Source organism: Canis aureus, chromosome 29, assembly GCF_053574225.1.
Source record: "Canis aureus isolate CA01 chromosome 29, VMU_Caureus_v.1.0, whole genome shotgun sequence".
NCBI classification, from domain to species: Eukaryota; Metazoa; Chordata; class Mammalia; order Carnivora; family Canidae; genus Canis; species Canis aureus.
In genome coordinates this window covers 41,088,314-41,107,809 of record NC_135639.1, presented here as the reverse complement: position 1 = coordinate 41,107,809, position 19,496 = coordinate 41,088,314, and the positions used below count along the sequence as shown (strand labels likewise).

General features: G+C 46.1%; 1 protein-coding gene across 1 annotated transcript in view; it reads right to left on the bottom strand.

Moving 5' to 3' along the window:
- Positions 1-19,496, bottom strand: part of FRMPD2 (FERM and PDZ domain containing 2) — a 113,387-nt gene that overhangs the window by 56,224 nt on the left and 37,667 nt on the right. The window contains 8 exon segments of the mRNA XM_077878645.1: positions 3,497-3,635; positions 4,297-4,447; positions 10,275-10,449; positions 11,316-11,387; positions 13,282-13,417; positions 15,637-15,724; positions 16,506-16,638; positions 18,409-18,600. Of these exon segments, the coding sequence (XP_077734771.1) occupies positions 3,497-3,635; positions 4,297-4,447; positions 10,275-10,449; positions 11,316-11,387; positions 13,282-13,417; positions 15,637-15,724; positions 16,506-16,638; positions 18,409-18,600 (1,086 nt within the window).

The following is a 19,496-nucleotide window of genomic DNA, read 5'->3' as shown; positions in this document are numbered from 1 at the left end:
GTCAAAAAAGTGTTTTTTCAAATTGCGGCTTGTAGCACATTAGTGAGCTAATGATTCATAGGTAGCATTTTTAAAGTTAACTACAATAGAATAGGAAATACCAGTGTGTATCACATATATAAAGGGTGCATCTTATTTCCTAAGTTTTTGCCTCAATTCTGTTCTAGCTACATATGTGTGTGGATTGTGTTATCATCTCTCTCTCTTTCTCTCTCTCTCTCATGGGCATGGCACAGAACATTGGAAAGCCACTGTTCTCAAGCAGCTTTTGATATTGTCCTTGCTCTTAAACCCGGTTACTGAGACGAAGCAGGCAAGCTGTGACAAAGGTCACACACCTTGCCCTCTCCGCCCCACACTGTGTGAGGATGAAGAACATTGATCAGAGTCTCTTCGAGGCATCTACACTTGGCAGTGGCTACAGCTTCTCCTTCCCAGATTCCAGGTATATCTGCATGTCTAGGCCATGTTCTCTGCAGGTTCGCATTCAGTGGCTTCTGGACTCTACCCTCTAGGTTGCAGCCTTACACCAAAGAGAGAAGGGCTTTCTCTCTCTCTCTCTCTCTCTCTCTCTCTCTCTCAGTAATGCCATGGAAATCCTGTAGTTCTGTCTCATTGGTTCTGATAAAGTCATATGTCTACTCAAGCCAATCACTGTACAGGGAGCTGCCATGCTCTGATTAGTTAGATTTGAGTTATATGGCCTCCCATATTTGCTGGGGCTGCCATAACACATACCACAAGCTGTCATTTAAGACAATGACAGAAACTTATCCTCTCATAGTTCCAGAGGCTAGAAATCCAAGATCAAGTGTGGGCAGGGTTGGTTTCTTCTGAGGCCCCTCCCCTTGGCTTGCAGACTGCCTTCTTCTCCCTGAGTCCTCACACCGTCTCTCTCTCCTGTGCTCCTGGTGTCTTTCTGTGGGTCCCAATCTCTTTGTACAGGGACTCCGATCAGACTGGATTAAGATAAAACCAGAAAGCCTCATTTTGATATAACTGCCTCTTTAAGACCCCATCTCCAAATACAGCCACATTCTGAGTACTAGGGGTTAGAACTTCAACATATAAATCATAAAGGAGCATACTTCATCCATAACACAAAGCCAGACCCAAATGACCCCAGCCAACTCAGAACTTCAGCCAAACACAGCTCCTTTGTTCGCCAAGGATGTAGCATCATGGACCACTAAGTGCTCCCTGGTGGTAGACATATATTTTTAGCTATGCACAACCATTCCCTCTCTTTCTGGAAGCAGAAGGCATCCTTTCTCCCTCTCAGTCTCCTCGCATCTTCATAGTGTGAACTCTACCCTGGTTCTCAGGGTGGCCATATAACTCAAATCTAACTAATCAGAGCATGGTAGCTCCCTGTACAGTGATTGGCTTGAGTAGACATATGACTTTATCAGAACCAATGAGACAGAACTACAGGATTTCCATGGCATTACTGAGAGAGAGAGAGAGAGAGAGAGAGAGAGAGAGAGAGAGATCCCTTCTCTCTTTGGTGTAAGGCTGCAACCTAGAGGATAGAGTCCAGAAGCCACTGAATGCGAATCTGCAGAGAACATGGCCTAGAGATGCAGGAAGCCCAAGTCCTGCTGATGTCATTTGAGTACCCTACACCCAGCAAGCCCTAGACATGGTTAGGACCCCAGTCCTGGTGGCTAAAAGTAGACAAGAAGAAGCTACTGAGTAAGCAAGTAAAAGGACTAGAAGGGTAGAGAGGACCTGAATACTTCAGAATTGCAAGACAGTGAGTTACATGTTTTATTCAAGCCAATCTAAGCTGAATTTTCTGTCACTTGTTATCAAGACAGCACTGAATCATCACTTCTCCTGGCCAAGGGGTGTAAAGGAGATGTCAAAAAACACCAGAAGGTGGAAGGAGGGTCCCTTCTACTTGTAAAGAGGCCAGGAAATTTGTGTGGCTGGGGTTGGCCTTGGAGGGTGGGTAAGGTGGCAATGGATGTGCAAACACTGCTGGGAAAGCATGCAAAGGCTCAGGGGCATAGGGATTAAACCTTTCACTTTCCTTCACGTAGTCCTCAGGTCCTCTCTTGAGTATATCTTCTGGGAGTTAAGCACTTCCTAGAGGCACCCAGCTTTTGTCATATGGCAATGGCAAAATCCGTCAAGATAAAGCCCAGTGGGCTGGTGGGGAGCCCAACCTTCCTCAGTCTTCCCTCCCACTTCTACTGATGCAGACTCCACATTTGGACAGTATGTCACACTTCTGAGTCTCATGACTTGGGCTCAGTTGAGGTCTACTGCCAAGCCCCTTTCCACTCATCTGGAACATGGGTGGAGGCTTTGTGAACTCAGAACAAAGTTGCCCTACTCTCTGTAACAGCTCACCTGGCTGGTCCCTCTTTCCTGCCTGGTGTACCTATTTTGAATCTTAAGTAAGTGAAGATATTAATAACATCCAGTGAAATAAGTCAATCGGAGAAGGACAAACATTATATGTTCTCATTCATTTGGGGAATATAAATGATAGTGAAAGGGAATAGAAGGGAAAGGAGAAGAAATGGGTAGGAAATATCAGAAAGGGAGACAGAACATAAAGACTCCTAACTCTGGGAAATGAAGTAGGGGTGGTGGAAGGGGAGGAGGGCAGGGGGTGGGGGTGAATGGGTGATGGGCACTGAGGGGGGCACTTGACGGGATGAGCACTGGGTGTTATTCTGTATGCTGGCAAACTGAACACCAATAAAAAATAAATTTATTATTTAAAAAAAAATCCCTCCCAACTTTGATGTATCTGCAAATTAAACAACCAGTAAAGAAAAATAAATAAATAAATAATAACCAGTAGACTCTATAAGTCCCTGAGGACTGTAACACAGAACCATCACAGGGAAATTTAATCAAAGAAACGTATGTGTGATTCTGCTGCATGGCAGGGCTTGGCCAAAAAGATTAGAGATTTTGAGAGGCAGCGTGTCCAGCAGAATAAGCACTGGCCTAGGAGTCAGATACATCTAGGCTCAAATTTAGACTTTACCATTCTCTAGCCACATGAGTCTCAGATTGTTCTTCCACAAAATGTGAGTAATGGCAGTGCTATGAGGATTGAGTGGAAAATATCTAGGTCAATGCTAAGTACAGAGTGATCTCTTAATAAAGGTTGTCTATTACTGTTGGTAAGGATGATGATGATGGGAAGTCAATAATTGAGTAAATTATTGTTTTTAGGAGAAACCTTAGTTTGAATTACATTACAATGTATATATTTAACTTGTTCATCTTTGTCTTCTCCACAGCCTAGTAAAAACAGTCAATGAAAGCTTGTTGGATTAGATGGCTGGCTGGGTGGATGGGCGAGTGGGTGGATGGGTGGATGGGTGGATGGATGGATACCATTTACCTCAATCTTAGTGGTAGATGCTGAAAACGCTTCTCAAAGTCTGTCTCCCTATGTCTAATAGTTCTCCCTTTTCCTATAACTGCTTCTCCAATGACCCCACCACAGGCCGCAGGTGTCCACCCCTACCTCCTCGGGGTAATTGCCAAATTCAGCCTGCAAGGCAAGGACCGCCAGCTGCAGCAGTGTCTCATCATTGCAGTACAGCTTCTCCTCCAGAATGTCTTTCCGAAGCTGCAGATAAAATTGATGCCTTGTCTGGCTGTGCCTGGGAAAGAAATGCAGGAATAAGGGCCGCTGGAATGCTGTGGAGGTGGGAGGTGGGGAGAAGAATACTAAAACCAGAGGGTTTTCTCAGTCTGGGAAGCAGGGAAGGGACAAAAGATGGGATACAAGCCAACAGAACCCAGAATGCAATGTCAGTAAGAGGAGTATGGTTTCCTTTATACACATCATGCCACCTGCCATGAGTTGAAGGGTACTCTGTGCCAGGCACTTGACACAACACCCACAGAGATGTTTGCTGCTGCAGTTCAAGTGAGAAAACTATGTTCAGATGATGTTTTTAGTAAGCAAAAGAATAAAGAGGCCATGACCCAACTCCATAGTCACACATAACGCTTTCCTCAATCCTGATCACTGGGTTGCTGAGGAAGGCTCATACTGGGGCCAGGGGAGAACTTTGACTTTGAGTGTGCCGTGTTTGAAACAAAAGGGCAAGTTCTCATTTTTGTCAGGGCCCAAACTCTGATTTGCCCCTTTTCTGTCATGTTGAAATCTAATCAACAAGCTCAACCATGATGACACTTGTTATTTATACGTAATTTACAATTCACCCAGCACTTGCTACCCATTATTTATAACTCTAATGTCAGCCAGCACATACACAGGTCCCTTAAGGAAAAAATGAAGAATTCTGGAGCACTCACTGGAGCTGTGCACAGCAACTGATAAAGAACTTTATCCTCAGAAAGAGTGTGAAGGTATTCAAGGAGGTCTTCTTCTGGGGCTGTTCACTCCAACCTTCAGGGGCTATTTTGCACAACCTGGTTTCATTGTCCAAGAAAAAGAACTCTTTCCCTGAAATAAAAGTAGAGAGGGAAAAGCAGTCAGAGAGGCACCACCCCTTTAGACCCACAGCCCTGAACTCTGCCCAGAATGTCAAACAAGAGACATCTGAGGGCAGGAGAGAGCAGGAAGTAAGTCCTCTGGACACCTGGCACCACAGGACCTTTTCTGGGTCTGTGAGGGGCCAGAAGTCAAAGACAAAGAGGAGAGAGTCAAAGAAGAGAAACTCAGCATCAAGAGGAGGAATGTGATTATTAATCTCAGAGAAGATGTCACTTAAGAGCTGCTTTTCAGCTACCGCCATATGCAGATAAAGTGAAAAACAGATGAATGAGTATTCATTCCGTTCCTGCTGTGTGCCAAGCCATTAGCCTCAACTGGACCATCCCCAAATCTTCCCCAGGCATTGGCATAATATGGATTGAATGTTTGCACCTCCCCAAAGTTCTTACCCCCAAAATAGTGGGGGTAAGGTGCAGCCTCTGGGAGGTAATTAGATTTATTGTGGGGCTCCCATGATGGGATTAGTGTGGTAAGAGGAAGAGACCAGGGCTCACTCTCTCTGTCATGTAAGGACACCATGAGAAGGTGGCCACTTGCAAGCCAGGACCAGAACCCCAAATCTAACCACGCTCCAACCCTGATCTCAGACTTCCCAGTCTTCAGAACTGTGAGAAATAAAGATCTGTTGTTTAAGCCACTTAGTCCATGATATTTTGTTTTAGCAGCCCCAGCAAATGAAGACAGGGCATGAGTGGAGTCACCTTTGCCTTCTGACCTGAATGTGGCCATCTTGGAGGCTCCAATCCAAGCTCAGGACATCAGCACCTCTATGAGGAAGGATGAACCAGCCCCTGCCACTGCAGGCACTGCCTCTGCCCCTCTGCCCTCTTCAAGGTGAAGCCTGACCCCCTCCCACTCCCTGCCCCAACCCTGCTCTGCCCCATCCATACCCTTCTCCAGGCTTCACCCTCTCAGCCCAGAGTCACACAACAGGAGGTTGCCTGGGCACAGGAGTTGTGCCAAGTTATAGTTAGCAGACCTGTTAAGTGATAACCAGCCTTTTCTCTCAAAAGCTAACATGCTGGGGAGACAGAAGGAGCTTCCCAGAGAAGTTCAAATAGTCTTCACCATGCAGCACCCAGACCTCTGCTCCTCTGCCTTCAGCTCTTGTTGCTGAATCTGATTCCCCACAACAACTAAATCTTCCCTTAGGACCACTTCTCCCCAAGATGTAGGCAGGTCTCCATTACAGTTTGGCTAGCAAAACCTCCCAGGTGGGTTATTTCCAAACCCCAGACTGGTGACTTCTGAATGATTTACCCAGGACACCCCAGGTAAGTAGTTCTACTATGTCCACATGGAAGGGTCCAGGATGAACACCTGACTGGGAGAAAGCAGCCTCAGATAAGGGCAAGTTGGACTCAGCACAAGTACACTGGCTTTATGTAGGATGCATGTTACAGATCAATAAAAATGAGCACTGGGTGTTATTCTATATGTTGGCAAATTGAACACCAATAAAAAATAAATTTATGTAAAAAATATGATGTTTCCTAAAGATTCTACTATTCACATTTTACAAAAGATGTGGCAAAGGTCAGTCCATCATATCAAAGCATAGAGAGATTGTTCTTTTTTATTTAGGAGAGGGCTCTTTTGCTAGCCAATAGGATCCAACAGTAAGTTAAGAAGATTATTCATCACGACCAAGTGGGATTTATCCCCGGAAGCAAGGCTGGTTCAACACTCGTAAAGCAATCTATGTGATTGATCAGATCAGCAAGAGAAAAAACAAGAACCATATGATCCTCTCATTAGATGCAGAGAAAGCATTTGACAAAGTACAGCATCCATTCCTGATCAAAACTCTTCAGAGTATAGGGATAGAGGGAACATTCCTCAACATCTTAAAAGCCATCTACAAAAAGCCCACAGCAAATATCATTCTCAATGGGGAAGCACTAGGAGCCTTTTCCCTAAGATCAGGAACAAGACAGGGATGTCCACTCTCACCACTGCTATTCAACATAGTACTGGAAGTCCTAGCCTCAGCAATCAGACAACAAAAAGACATTAAAGGCATTCAAATTGGCAAAGAATAAGTCAAACTCTCCCTCTTTGCCGATGACATGATGGTCTACATAGAAAACCCAAAAGCCTCCACCCCAAGATTGCTAGAACTCATACAGCAATTTGGTAGCGTGGCAGGATACAAAATCAATGCCCAGAAGTCAGTGGCATTTCTATACACTAACAATGAGACTGAAGAAAGAGAAATTAAGGAGTCAATCCCATTTACAATTGCACCCAAAAGCATTAAGATATCTAGGAATAAACCTAACCAAAGAGGTAAAGGATCTATACCCTAACAACTACAGAACACTTCTGAAAGAAACTGAGGAAGACACAAAGAGATGGAAAAATATTCCATGCTCATGGATTGGCAGAATTAATATTGTGAAAATGTCAATGTTACCCAGGGCAATTTACACGTTTAATGCAATCCCTATCAAAATACCATGGACTTTCTTCAGAGAGTTAGAACAAATCATTTTAAGATTTGTGTGGAATCAGAAAAGACCCCGAATAGCCAGGGGAATTTTAAAAAAGAAAACCATGGCTGGGGGCATCACAATGCCAGATTTCAGGTTGTCCTACAAAGCTGTGGTCATCAAGACAGTGTGGTACTGGCACAGAAACAGACACATAGATCAATGGAACAGAATAGAGAACCCAGAAGTGGACCCTCAATTTTATGGTCAACTAATATTCGACAAAGCAGGAAAGACTATCCCCTGGAAGAAAGACAGTCTCTTCAATAAATGGTGCTGGGAAAATTGGATATCCACATGCAGAAGAGTGAAACTAGACCACTCTCTTGCACCAGACACAAAGATAGACTCAAAATGGATGAAAGATCTAAATGTGAGAGAAGAATCCATCAAAATCCTATAGTAGAACACAGACAACACCCTTTTTATAACTTGGCCACAGCAACTTCTTGCAAGATACAACTATGAAGGCAAGAGAAACAAAAGCAAAAATGAATTATTGGGACTTCATCCAGATAAGAAGCTTTTGCACAGCAAAGGATACAGTCAACAAAACTAAAAGACAACCTACAGAATGGGAGAAGATATTTGCAAATGACATATCAGATAAAGGGCTAGTTTCCAAGATCTATAAAGAACTTCTTAAACTCAACACCAAAGAAACAAACAATCCAATCATGAAATGGGCAAAAGACATGAACAGAAATCTCACAGAGGAAGACAGAGACATGGCCAACACACACATGAGAAAATGCTCCGCATCACTTGCCATCAGGGAAATACAAATCAAAACCACAATGAGATACCACCTCACACCAGTGAGAATGGGGCAAATTAACAAGGCAGGAAACCACAAATGTTGGAGGGGATGTGGAGAAAAGGGAACCCTCTTACACTGTTGGTGGGAATGGGAACTGGTGCAGCCACTCTGGAAAACTGTGTGGAGGTTCCCCAAAGAGTTAAAAATAGACCTGCCCTACGACCCAGCAATTGCATTGTTGGGGATTTACCCCAAAGATACAGATGCAATGGAACACCGGGACACCTGCACCCCGATGTTTATAGCAGCAATGGCCACAATAGCCAAACTGTGGAAGGAGCCTCGTGTCCATCAAAAGATGAATGGATAAAGAAGATGTGGTCTATGTATACAATGGAATATTCCTCAGCCATTAGAAATGACAAATACCCACCATTTGCTTCAACGTGGATGGAACTGGAGGGTATTATGCTGAGTGAAGTAAGTCAATTGGAGGAGGACAAACATTATATGGTCTAATTCATTTGGGGAATATAAAAATTAGTGAAAGGGAATAAAGGGGAAACAAATAATGAGTGGGAAATATCAGTGAGGGTGACAAAACATGAGAGACACCTAACTCTGCGAAATGAACAAGGGATGGTGGAAAGGGAGTTGGGCAGGGGGTGGGGGGACTGGGTGATGGGCACTGAGGGGGGCACTTGGCAGGATGAGCCCTGGGTGTTATGCTATATGTTGGCGAATTGAACTCCAATAATTTTTTTTTAAAAAAAGGAGAGGGCTCTTTTGGAGTTCTGTGGAGAGCCTTGGGGAGAGGATACCCCCACCCTACCCCCAGTTTACCCCCACCCATGGCACACTGAATAACCCCCAGGCTCCTCCCATTGGGGATTAGAGAGTAGAACACCGAGATTAGGACTCCTAAGCAAGATCAGCTGGCAGAGCCAGGGGTGAACCTGAAAGCCCATATGATCCCAACTCTGCCTCCTTGCCATTATCCCACACAGAAGTTAAAGGGCTTCAGCAACAGCAAGGCATATTTGTGGAGATGGAAATAGGAGTCTCTTAATGGAAGGGCAGAGATGGGGGGAAAAGGAAGAAGGCTTTCCTTCAGCATCTTTATAATGAATTCTTAACTTAGGCTCCAGGGTGAGGTGCTGATTTTCCATCAGTCCTGTATGATTAGATGGAATTTTTTTCAAATTTTTTATTGTGGTCAAATATACATAATAACATATTTATCATCTTGACCATAGTTAAATGTACAGCTCAGTACTATTAAGTATATTAACATGCTGTTGCCATCCAGCCCCAGAATTCTTCATCTTGTAGAATGGCAATTCTAAACCTATTGAACCATACCTCCCCAGGCCCCTCCACCCAGCCCCTGGCAACCACCATCCTACTTTATGTCCCTATGATTTTGACTATTCAAGGTACCTCACACAGGTGGAGTCATACAATATTTGTCTTTTTGCAACTGTTTTGTTTCACTTGGCACAACATCCTCCAGGTTCATCCATATTGTAGCATATGCCAGAATGTCCTTCCTTTTTTTTAAAAAAAAGATTTTATTTATTTATTCATGAAAGACACAGAGAGAGAGACAGGCAGAGACATAGGTAGAGGGAGAACCAGGCTACCTGTGAGGAGCCTGATGTGGGACTCGATCCCAGGACTCCAAGATCACGCCCTGAGCCGAAGGCAGACGCTTAACCGCTGAGCCACCCAGCCTTCCCAATTTCCTTCCTTTTTTAATGTGGAATAACATTCCATTATGTATATAGACCACGTTTTGCATACACATTCATCTGTCAATGGACACGTCTGTTGCTTACACATTTCAGCTATTCTGAACAATGTTCCTACAAACATAGGTATAAAAATCTCTCTTGAAGAACCTGCTATTGGGATCCCTGGGTGACGCAGCGGTTTAGCGCCTGCCTTTGGCCCAGGGCGCGATCCTGGAGACCCGGGATCAAATCCCACGTCGGGCTCCCGGTGCATGGAGCCTGCTTCTCCCTCTGCCTGTGTCTCTGCCTCTCTCTCTCTCTCTGTGTGTGACTGTCATAAATTTAAAAAAAAAAGACCCTGCTATTGATTATGTGGGGCGTGCGCACAAAAGTGGAATTGCCAGATCATGTAGTAAATCTGTGTTTAACTTTTTGAGGAACCACCATACTGTTTTCCACGTGGCTGCCCCATTTCATATTCCCACCTACATGGAAATGCTTTCAACATTCACTTATCTGACATCAATGCTTTGAGATTGATCAACCAGACCCAGCACATTGCAGAAACCCACACCATCTTACACACACGATTCCAATATAATCTTCTGCACTTCCTTGACACTCTGCAATGAGCACTTGAAGCATTTTCCATGCTAGCTGATGGTCTAAATGTGCAAGATGAAGCATCCCTACCTCAAGCAATTTTTTTCGAAGGAATAGTGTCCAGATACCCAGATATTTGGGTTATATGAAGCACCAGGCCAGCTATGGGCTACCCAGGAGCCACTTACCTTTCATGTAAGCCAAGCCAAAGTAGGTGAGCTCTCCAAGGTTGATGAAGGACATGACAGCACTGAAGATTGCTCCTGCTGTTGACATAATGTCACATTTCACCTCCAGACACTGACTACTCAACAGCACTACACAGAGCTCCCTGAGAGCCAAATAGGATTTCCCTTTTTTGGTCTGAAAACAATAAATAGTATCAATTGTAAAAATAACTACAAGATATGATGGAGTCTTTGCTGTGGGCTCTCTACTGTGCTAAACACTTTATATGTATTGTATCACTTAATGACAAACAACCTAAGAGATATGTACATTAGCATTCCTATACAACAGCGGAGAGATGTGTTTCAGAGACAGTGAGGGGACCTGTTAGTAGTAAGGGGTGGCAAGGATTGCAAGGGACAGGTGCCAAAGTTAGTAAGAAGCAGAACTAGACTCAAATCCACACTCTCTGCCAGGCTCCACAGGGACCGTGAAGGCTGGGAGGCAGGTCTAGATGCCTCTCCTTTGATGAAATCCCAGCTGCCCCTCAGGCTCCACCTTCTGGGAGGGCTCAAGCTGGTCAGGGTCCTCAATCATGGATCCAGGTGTTATCTCTCTGAATCTATCCCTCCAGGGACAACACAGAAGAAGGAATAGAGGTAGGTACAGATCCAGTGAAGAGACAGGCTAAGGGGATTGCTCTGAATCAGACATTGGTCAGCAGAGTCACGTGCAAAGATGAGCGGCGGTCTGCCTTCTCGCTTCACCCTCCTTAGATTAATTTCAGATCTATCTGTCTCCACAGCCCCACCCTGACCACAGCTGCCACCGCTCAGCCACCCAGAATGGCCCATTCAAGGAGAAGAGAAAGAGCTGGAGGACCAGGAGCTGGGGTGCAGCTTGGCAGAGGGCTGCAGCAGCAGTCTGGAGGAGAGAGCGAGAACCCCCCCGGGGCCCTCCCAGCCTGAGGCCCTAGTCAGTAGTCAAGAGGCCTCCAGGCCTGCCCAGCAGGATGCTTGGCTCAGCACCCTCCACTTCTGCCCAGTTAACCCAGCACTTACCACAATCGAACCAGCCAGATGCAAAATCACCGGGGCCTCTCCAGCCAGCAAGACGAACTCCGGCATAGAGAACTGGCAAAAACCCAGAGTCACTCGTGGTACAGGAGAGAAGTCACATTCCAGGGGGTCTGGTCACCCCCAGCTCTGGGACTAGGCTTCCCCTCCCCTCCTCCCCTACCCATTCTCCCTTCCCCAGAGTCTGCAGGAAACAGGCTTCAGGGAAAAGGGGTTTAACTGGGCTGAAGCCCCAGCTTAAGCTGGGCATCTCAAGGCAGATGTCTTAACAGCAGGTACAGGATTCTTGGTGATGTCCTAGCTATTAAGTTGGGGGTCCCCTTCATTATATGTGTCATAATTCTCACATCATTACCTAATCTTTGGTATGTATGAAAATGATAAAACACATTATATGATACAAATATATGTTATATGCCAGAGACCTTTTAAAATAAAAATAGCTTTAGATTTAGATTAGATGAGACATTTTTCTAGCTCTGTATGTTGAATCAATAACATGCATGGGCAGCTATTCCCAATTTCACATTTTTCGTACCATACTTGTGATGGGGAAGTACTTTCATACCTGTCATTAGTTAGACCCAGCCATCATCCTATGGGGTGCATATTCTCAACCCATTTGGCAGGACATGGAGGCCCAAGAGGTTGGGAAACTCTCCCAAATCTAACACCAGAGAGTGTTAGGACTGGGTGGGGCCTACTAATGTGCCCCTCAAGGGAACCAAACAACCAGACTCCTGTTTCAAAAGGCCAGCCAGTGCATAACTTGTGTCCTGAAAGAATCTCCAGTGGCAGCATCCTAAGTGAGTGATCATGAAGAAAAACCAAAGAAGGCAAAAAAAAAATCCTACTCCCTGACCCTGTGTATATGCCCTGCAAGCTCACGAGAACCTGAGAGGGGCCTCAGAGGGCAGTGGGGGACGCTGGGAAGTGTGGGAGCCCAGAGCCACAACGCGGAGGACGTCCTGAGGCTACTGTAGGCTCAACTCATCTCCAATTGGTTAAGGAGCTTTAAGCAAATATCTCTGTGACAGACAGACAAAGACTTTCTGGGGGCATCTAGGTCTGATGTTCCCAAAGGAAAACAGAGGCACAGGCCGAACACCTGGCAAGGACAGCCTCCTGGGTTAACAGCCTGTCCTGCAGGCGCTCATCCCTGCCCCAGGGGACCCTAATCCCCTCGCGGTCACTGAGGGCTTGTATGGTCACTAAAACAGTTTTTCAGCTAATGTCAGTGTTGTTCAAGGAAGGATGTCTTCTAAACATTGGAAGTGGCTCTGCTGGCTGATGGCAGAGCTGCTTCTGGCAGCAGGTGCACCCTGAGACCTTCCCTGATCTCACCCTCTAGCATGCGCTTAGCAGGGTAGACCCTCAGTAGAGACCAACCTGCTCACAAGGAGACAGGGTCCCCAGAAGCATGAGCACACTGCAGGGGCCACCGGACATCTGTCCCTCCTGTCAGCCTGGACATCACAGCCAGTGCAGGATGCCTAAGTACTCCACAGCCTCTACTCCACACACTCACCCCAACCCTATTACCCTCTGTACCAAGTGCAACGGGGAATCTCTCTTCCTCTGCCCCACCCATACCTTTGCTCCCGCCTTTTACCTGCCCAGAAGGCACCTTCCAAGTACATTGGGCCCTCTTATCACATACCTTGTTTTGCCACCACCCCACATTGATAGTTATGAACATCCTGAGTGGTGGGACCTGACATCTTCAACCTTCTATCCTATACAGTGTCTGCTACCACAAGCCCACTTGATAAACTCCTATTGCCCCAGATTGCAAATTTCAAGTTGGTTTTAGTTTAATTCTGTAAATTTCAGCCCAAGGAGCCTACCCACCCCCCAGAAGACCCTGCCCATTTTCAACTACTGTGTCAGCCACACATAGCTCCCCTCTCAAACCTCTCTGGAGAATGTCCTTTGGTCTTCTTTTGCTCACCTTTCCTTTTCTTTGCAAAAAAGCCCTTTGAGTAGGAGTTGCTGGCTGTGGGGTTTCTGCTGCCACAGAGAGAGTGGAACCGGAGCTTAACCACTGTCTATCCTGAAGCTCTTGGGGAACGTCAATTGGAAGAGCACTAGCCAGTGGTCAAGAAAGGGAGAGATGATGAACAATGGAAACAGCCCACCACACGCAGGTGCTCAGCTGGACAAGGTGTGTCCACTACTTTACCTTTGCCCCAAGCCTATGCGGAGAATTACTGTATCCACTTTTCCAATGAGGCCACTAAATCTGCAGAGCCACAGGAGTGGGGTGGGGTTTGAGGTGGAAGGCCACAGTCCATTTCCTCCCTGCCCCACAACACTGCTTCACAATGAGCACAGCATCACTGTGCTCAGGACACAGAGGTCCTATGACTTCAGCTCCTGAACACCTTGATAGGGTCACTGGAGGTTCTGTCTTTCCGGCTTGGAATTTTAGATATTGTTCAAAACGTTTTCTCGGTTTAAAAAAAAAAAGTACATTATTTATGGAAACAGAAAGAAAGCTATTTTCATGGAGAAAAAAGAGAATAGAGTTTTAAATAGCAGGAAAAATCACTATGAGATGAACCCTACAGCATCTTGTCAAGGCCTCAGGTGTGTATGTGACATCAAGTATCACCACAGCCCTTGGCTGAACCAGAGAAGGACAAAATATCAATATGCAAAGAAATAAATACACAAGATTCAAAATTCCTAATGTTCCAGATGTGGGAAGATATAGTCTCATGTGGATTTTTAGCAGATCTAAGCATCTATGTTTGACTGATTCTAAAACCAACCACTTCTTTTCCCTGATCCAAGCACTCTGCATCTCTCTCCCTCTGTTCCTTCCTTTCTCTCTCTCTCTCTCTCTCTCTCAACTCTGCCATCATCTTGAGAATAATCCCAGGCTAGCCTGCTGGTGATGAGCCAGTGCTCCCCCAGATAATAGCCCGCCACCCCCAGAGGTGAAGCTACAGCTGATCACAGATGCATGAGGGCATCCAGCAAAGTCCAGAAGAACCTCCCAGCTGAGCACAACCTTTTTTTAATTTCCAAACTTACACAATCAAGAGTTAAATAAACCATTTTTTAAATTTATTTTTTATTGGTGTTCAATTTACCAACATACAGAATAACCCCCAGTGCCCGTCACCCATTCACTCCCACCCCCCACCCTCCTCCCCTTCCATCATCCCTAGTTCGTTTCCCAGAGTTAGCAGTCTTTACGTTCTCCCTTTCTGATATTTCCCACACATTTCTTCTCCCTTCCCTTATATTCCCTTTCACTATTATTTATATTCCCCAAATGAATGAGAACATATAATGTTTGTCCTTCTCCGACTGACTTACTTCACTCAGCATAATACCCTCCAGTTCCATCCACGTTGAAGCAAATGGTGGGTATTTGTCGTTTCTAATGGCTGAGGAATATTCCATTGTATACATAAACCGCATCTTCTTTATCCATTCATCTTTCGATGGACACCGAGGCTCCTTCCACAGTTCGGCTATTGTGGACATTGCTGCTAGAAACATGGGGGTGCAGGTGTCCCGGCGTTTCATTGCATCTGTATCTTTGGGGTAAATCCCCAACAGTGCAATTGCTGGGTCATAGGGCAGGTCTATTTTTAACTCTTTGAGGAACCTCCACACAGTTTTCCAGAGTGGCTGCACCAGTTCACATTCCCACCAACAGTGCATGAGGGTTCCCCTTTCTCCACATCCTCTCCAACATTTGTTGTTTCCTGCCTTGTTAATTTGCCCCATTCTCACTGGTGTGAGGTGGTATCTATTGTATGTATTTATTTATTTGACAGACAGAGATAGAGAGAAAGAGCACGAACTGGGGGTGGGGGGAGGAAGGGCAGAGGCAGAGGGAGAGAAGCAGGCGCCCCTGTGAGTTGGGAGCCCGACTCAGGGCTCCATCCCAGGATCATGACATCAGCCAGAGGCAGTCGCTTAACCGACGAGCCACCCAAGTGCCCCTAAACCATTATTTTTAGGCACTATATTTTGTGGTCATTATGCTGCCTTGTGAGGCAACAGGTAATCACAACAATGTGATTGTTGTGAAAACATGTTGTTTTACATAACTAAGCCTGAACTCAATTCCCAGAGGAGACAGAATGGCCCGACAGCACAGCTGCCATACAGTCCCCATCACCCATTGGCTGTGTATCAGCTTAAATGTGTTGTTTTTTCACCTTCCAATGGAAAAGGATCAGCTTTTTCTGGAGAAGCAAAAGGTTTCACATCAGTAATCAGTAAAGAAGCAAGATACAGCAGTCCCCACACGAATGGTCCACACACCGTACAGCTTGCTGCTTACCTGCTGACAGCGAGGCTGTGATGACTGTGTGCTGGGGTGCTCAGCCCAGGCACCAGGGAGCTCTGCGTCTCTGTGCTTCTTTCTGAAACTAACCAAACAGCACAGTGGAGGGCACGGAAGAGGCGAAAAGCATGGCTTTCTTGAATCAAGCAGACTGAAGTGTGGATATCAGCTGTGTAACTTTGGCAAACTTACCCTCTCTGAGTCTGTTTGCTCATGGGAGAAATGGAAATGACAGTTATAGTCAAGGGAGCTTTTTTATTTTTATTTTTTTGGAGGAGGATGAAGAAAGATAAAACCTAGTGGCAGAGTGCCTTGCTTCAGAGACAGCAAACAATAACATTGTTTTTAATTCCTTATTTAAATTCAAGCTGGCTAACATATACTGTATTATTAGTTTCAGAGGTAAAGTTTAGTGATTCATCAGTTGCATATAACAGCCAGTGCTTATTACATCACGTGCCCTCCTTAATGCTCAGATTCAGTTGAAGAGTAGAGAACAGTGGAAGATTTGAAGAGTATTCTAAAATCCATTCCTTTAACACAACTGGAGCAAGAACAAAAACAGTCTCTTAAAGATTGCTTTTCTTCTGCTCCACCTAGACACTAATTAAAAAAACCTCTTTTTCTTATGCTGTGTGTTGAAATTTGTTTTATCAACTCGGACACTTAAAACTCAATAAAAAAGGAGTTTATGTTTGATATAAATAATATCTTCAGATGAAGCTTTCCTCAGGACACAGCCCTTTCTCTCTGGGGGCTCCGTGGAAGAGGGAAGCTTGCATGGGTTTTCTCGGCTGCCACAGCATGGAATCGTCCAGTCCACTCAGGACAGGAAACAATGGGAATGCCTGGGATGCTGTACCCACCTCTGCAAGGGTGCAGACGCTCCAGGGCCCATGCTGCTGGGTTCTCGCAGCTCTCCTGTTGCAGCCTATTCCTGAGCAGGTAGCTTCTGTCCTGCTGCATAGGGGAGCTTTCTTTCACAACTCTGCTCTCCACCTGAAGGTCAAGTGCATCCCAAAAGTCGAGAGGGGACGTTTATATAGACACAGACTGGCTGTCAGATTAAGTCAGTTCGGAAGTGTCTGTCCTACACAGTGAGAGCCTAACAAGGTGCTCTGGCACCAGACGTGCTCCAGACTCCACCCCGCACGTGCACCCTAGATGTAATTCACTCCCCTCCCCCAGAACAAGTGTACTCCTACACAGTTGTGCCTTTGTTCCTGTGCTCCCCCTACCCCCTAGGACCCCCCCCCCCCCCCCGCTGAGCTCCTCTGAGCCTCTAAGATGCAAAGCTATGTTCTCTCCACTTCCAAACCTCTCCATGTCTGCCCTCAAGGCAGAGGGCAGTGTCCCTTCTGTCACCTTCCCTCATCACCTTACTGGCATCTCTCTGATACAACACTATATCACATTCTCTTGTTTCTCCCCGACCTCACCGTGTGATTTGTGCTTCATTGTAGCTCCTCTGGCTCAATGAATAGGAGCAACATGTTCAGATGCCAAGACAGAAGGGATCCAAGGGGAACAGGATGTGAGAAGCATTTTCTGACTGGCTAGAGGCAGCATCCACCCCCAACTGTCCCCTCCTCCATCCACATGGCCCTGCATTAGGCTTGGTCTCAGTTCTCCAGCCTGCACCTTGGGCAAGTGCACAGCCACCCAGCCAGTCTCCAGCCCTGCCTACCTCTGGTTCCTCTCAAATCCAGACCTCCATGTGTTTATATCCCACACACCTCACTGGCCTCTCCCCAGTCCCAGCATTGCCCCAGCCTCAAGGGGCCCAACCCCGACACAATTCCTGCCCCAGAACTCCCACCCCACCCTCCATGGGGCCAGGCTGAGGCTGTTTCCACCTCGTGGCTGGGCTTGTCAACCACCCTGTCCTCCTTTCATCATTCCCCCTCTCCTAGGGGCACTTCCCCAATAAATAACATGCATAAGGGCACCTGTGTGGTGCCATAGGTTAAGCATTCGGCTCTTCGTTTTTGTTCTTATCGTGATCTCAGGGTCATGATATCAATCCCCCATCAGGTTCCGCACTCAATGTGGGGTTTGCTTAAGATTCTCTCTTCCTTTCCCTCTGCCCATCTCACTCATGCACTCACTCGCTCGCTCTCTCTCCTTTTCTAAAAGAAATAAATCTTTAATAATAATAATAATAATAATAATAATAATAATAATAATATGTATAAGCTTCGCCATTTCTGGCTTTGCTTCAAGGGAATCCGACCTAAGCCAAATGCCTACTATGTGCCAGCCTCCTCCTAGGCAGTGGGGAGCACACAGGGCAGCAAGCAACACGGTGTAACAGGTGCAACAAGGGGACTCTCTGCAGATACAAGACATCAGAGGAAGGGAGGAGCCGGGGGCTGTAGGCACAGACAAGGAAGGCTCCTTACACAAGGCTTAGTCAAATTTTGATAGATGAGCTACTCGTGGGTTATAAACACAATTGTTTTTATATAAAGAGTCTCTTTGAAAGATCCCAAGAGTCTCAGCCACATTAGAAATCTGGGCCCCCCAAAGGTCTTCACCAGCACTGCCCAACAGAACTGCAATGATGAGATTGTTCTGTATCTACCCTGTCCAGAATGGTCATCACTAGCTACATGTGGCTACCGAGCACTTGAAATGTGGTGGGTGTGACAGGGGAATTGAATATTTTATTTTATTTCATTTCAATTGACTACAATTTAGCTAATTTAAATGTCAACAACTACCTGTAGCTGGTGGCTGCTGGGTTGGGAAGCACAGGTAGACACTGACCTCGGAGATGGTGCTCAGTACTAAGGTGGCCAGCTGTCGAACGTGGACATTGGCAGAGGCTGGGTAGACAGCCATTTCTTCCCGATGAACCCGACAAGCTTCCAGAACCGACTGCAAGGGCAGCCGCCTGCTAGGCTGGTTCTCGCACATGGTCAGCAGAATGGAGTGCAGGGGCTCACGGAGCCGCAGAGGCTGGAGAGAAGAAGGGCCAGTGAGTCCAAGAGCTTGCCGGGGGTGCAGTGGGGACTAATGGACAGATGTTCTCATTACCACCTGACAGACACCTGCCCCTTCGGGAGAATTTAGGGACCATCACAAGATATGTCACTGGGGCCACAAAATGCAGAGCAATTATCTCTATGCCAGTTGTGGGAAGTCTGCTGTTTTCTGGTCTGGAATGTTTTTCAGTACACAGAGAGCACAGACATGTGCTTGGAATACTTATGAAAAATAAGTGTTTGGGCAGCCCCTGGTGGTGCAGCGGTGTGGCGCGACCTGCCACCCGAGGTGTGATCCTGGAGACCTGGGATCAAGTCCTGAGTTGGACTCTCTGCATGGAGCCTGCTTCTCCCTCTGCCTGTGTCTCTGCCTCGCTCCCTCTCTCTCTCTGAATGAATAAATAAATAAATAAATCTTAAAGAAAAAGAAGTGCCTGACAATATGGATTTCCACCCATGATCTGTGCTCAGATCAAACCAGGGATCAGCCTTCAATTCACACCCATCTGGGCAACCTGTCAAAATCTTTCTCGAGTACTTCTCAAATGCAATTACTTCTCAAATTACTTCCTCAATTACTTTCTGCCAAATTACTTCCCAGATTATTTAGATGGGCCTCACCGGGCCTTTCCCCCTAGAATGTGAGCTCCAGGAATATAACGATTGTGCCCTTTATTGCTCAGAATCTACAGTGGTCACCACAAGGTCACTGATCATTGGCTGAACTTTAATGTCAGATGTACCCATCAGGCAAAGGAAAAAAATACTTTTTTTTTAAAGATTTTATTTATTTATTCATGAGAGAGAGAGAGAGAGAGAGAGAGGCAAAGACACAGGCAGAGGGAGAAGCAGGCTCCATGCAGGGAGCCC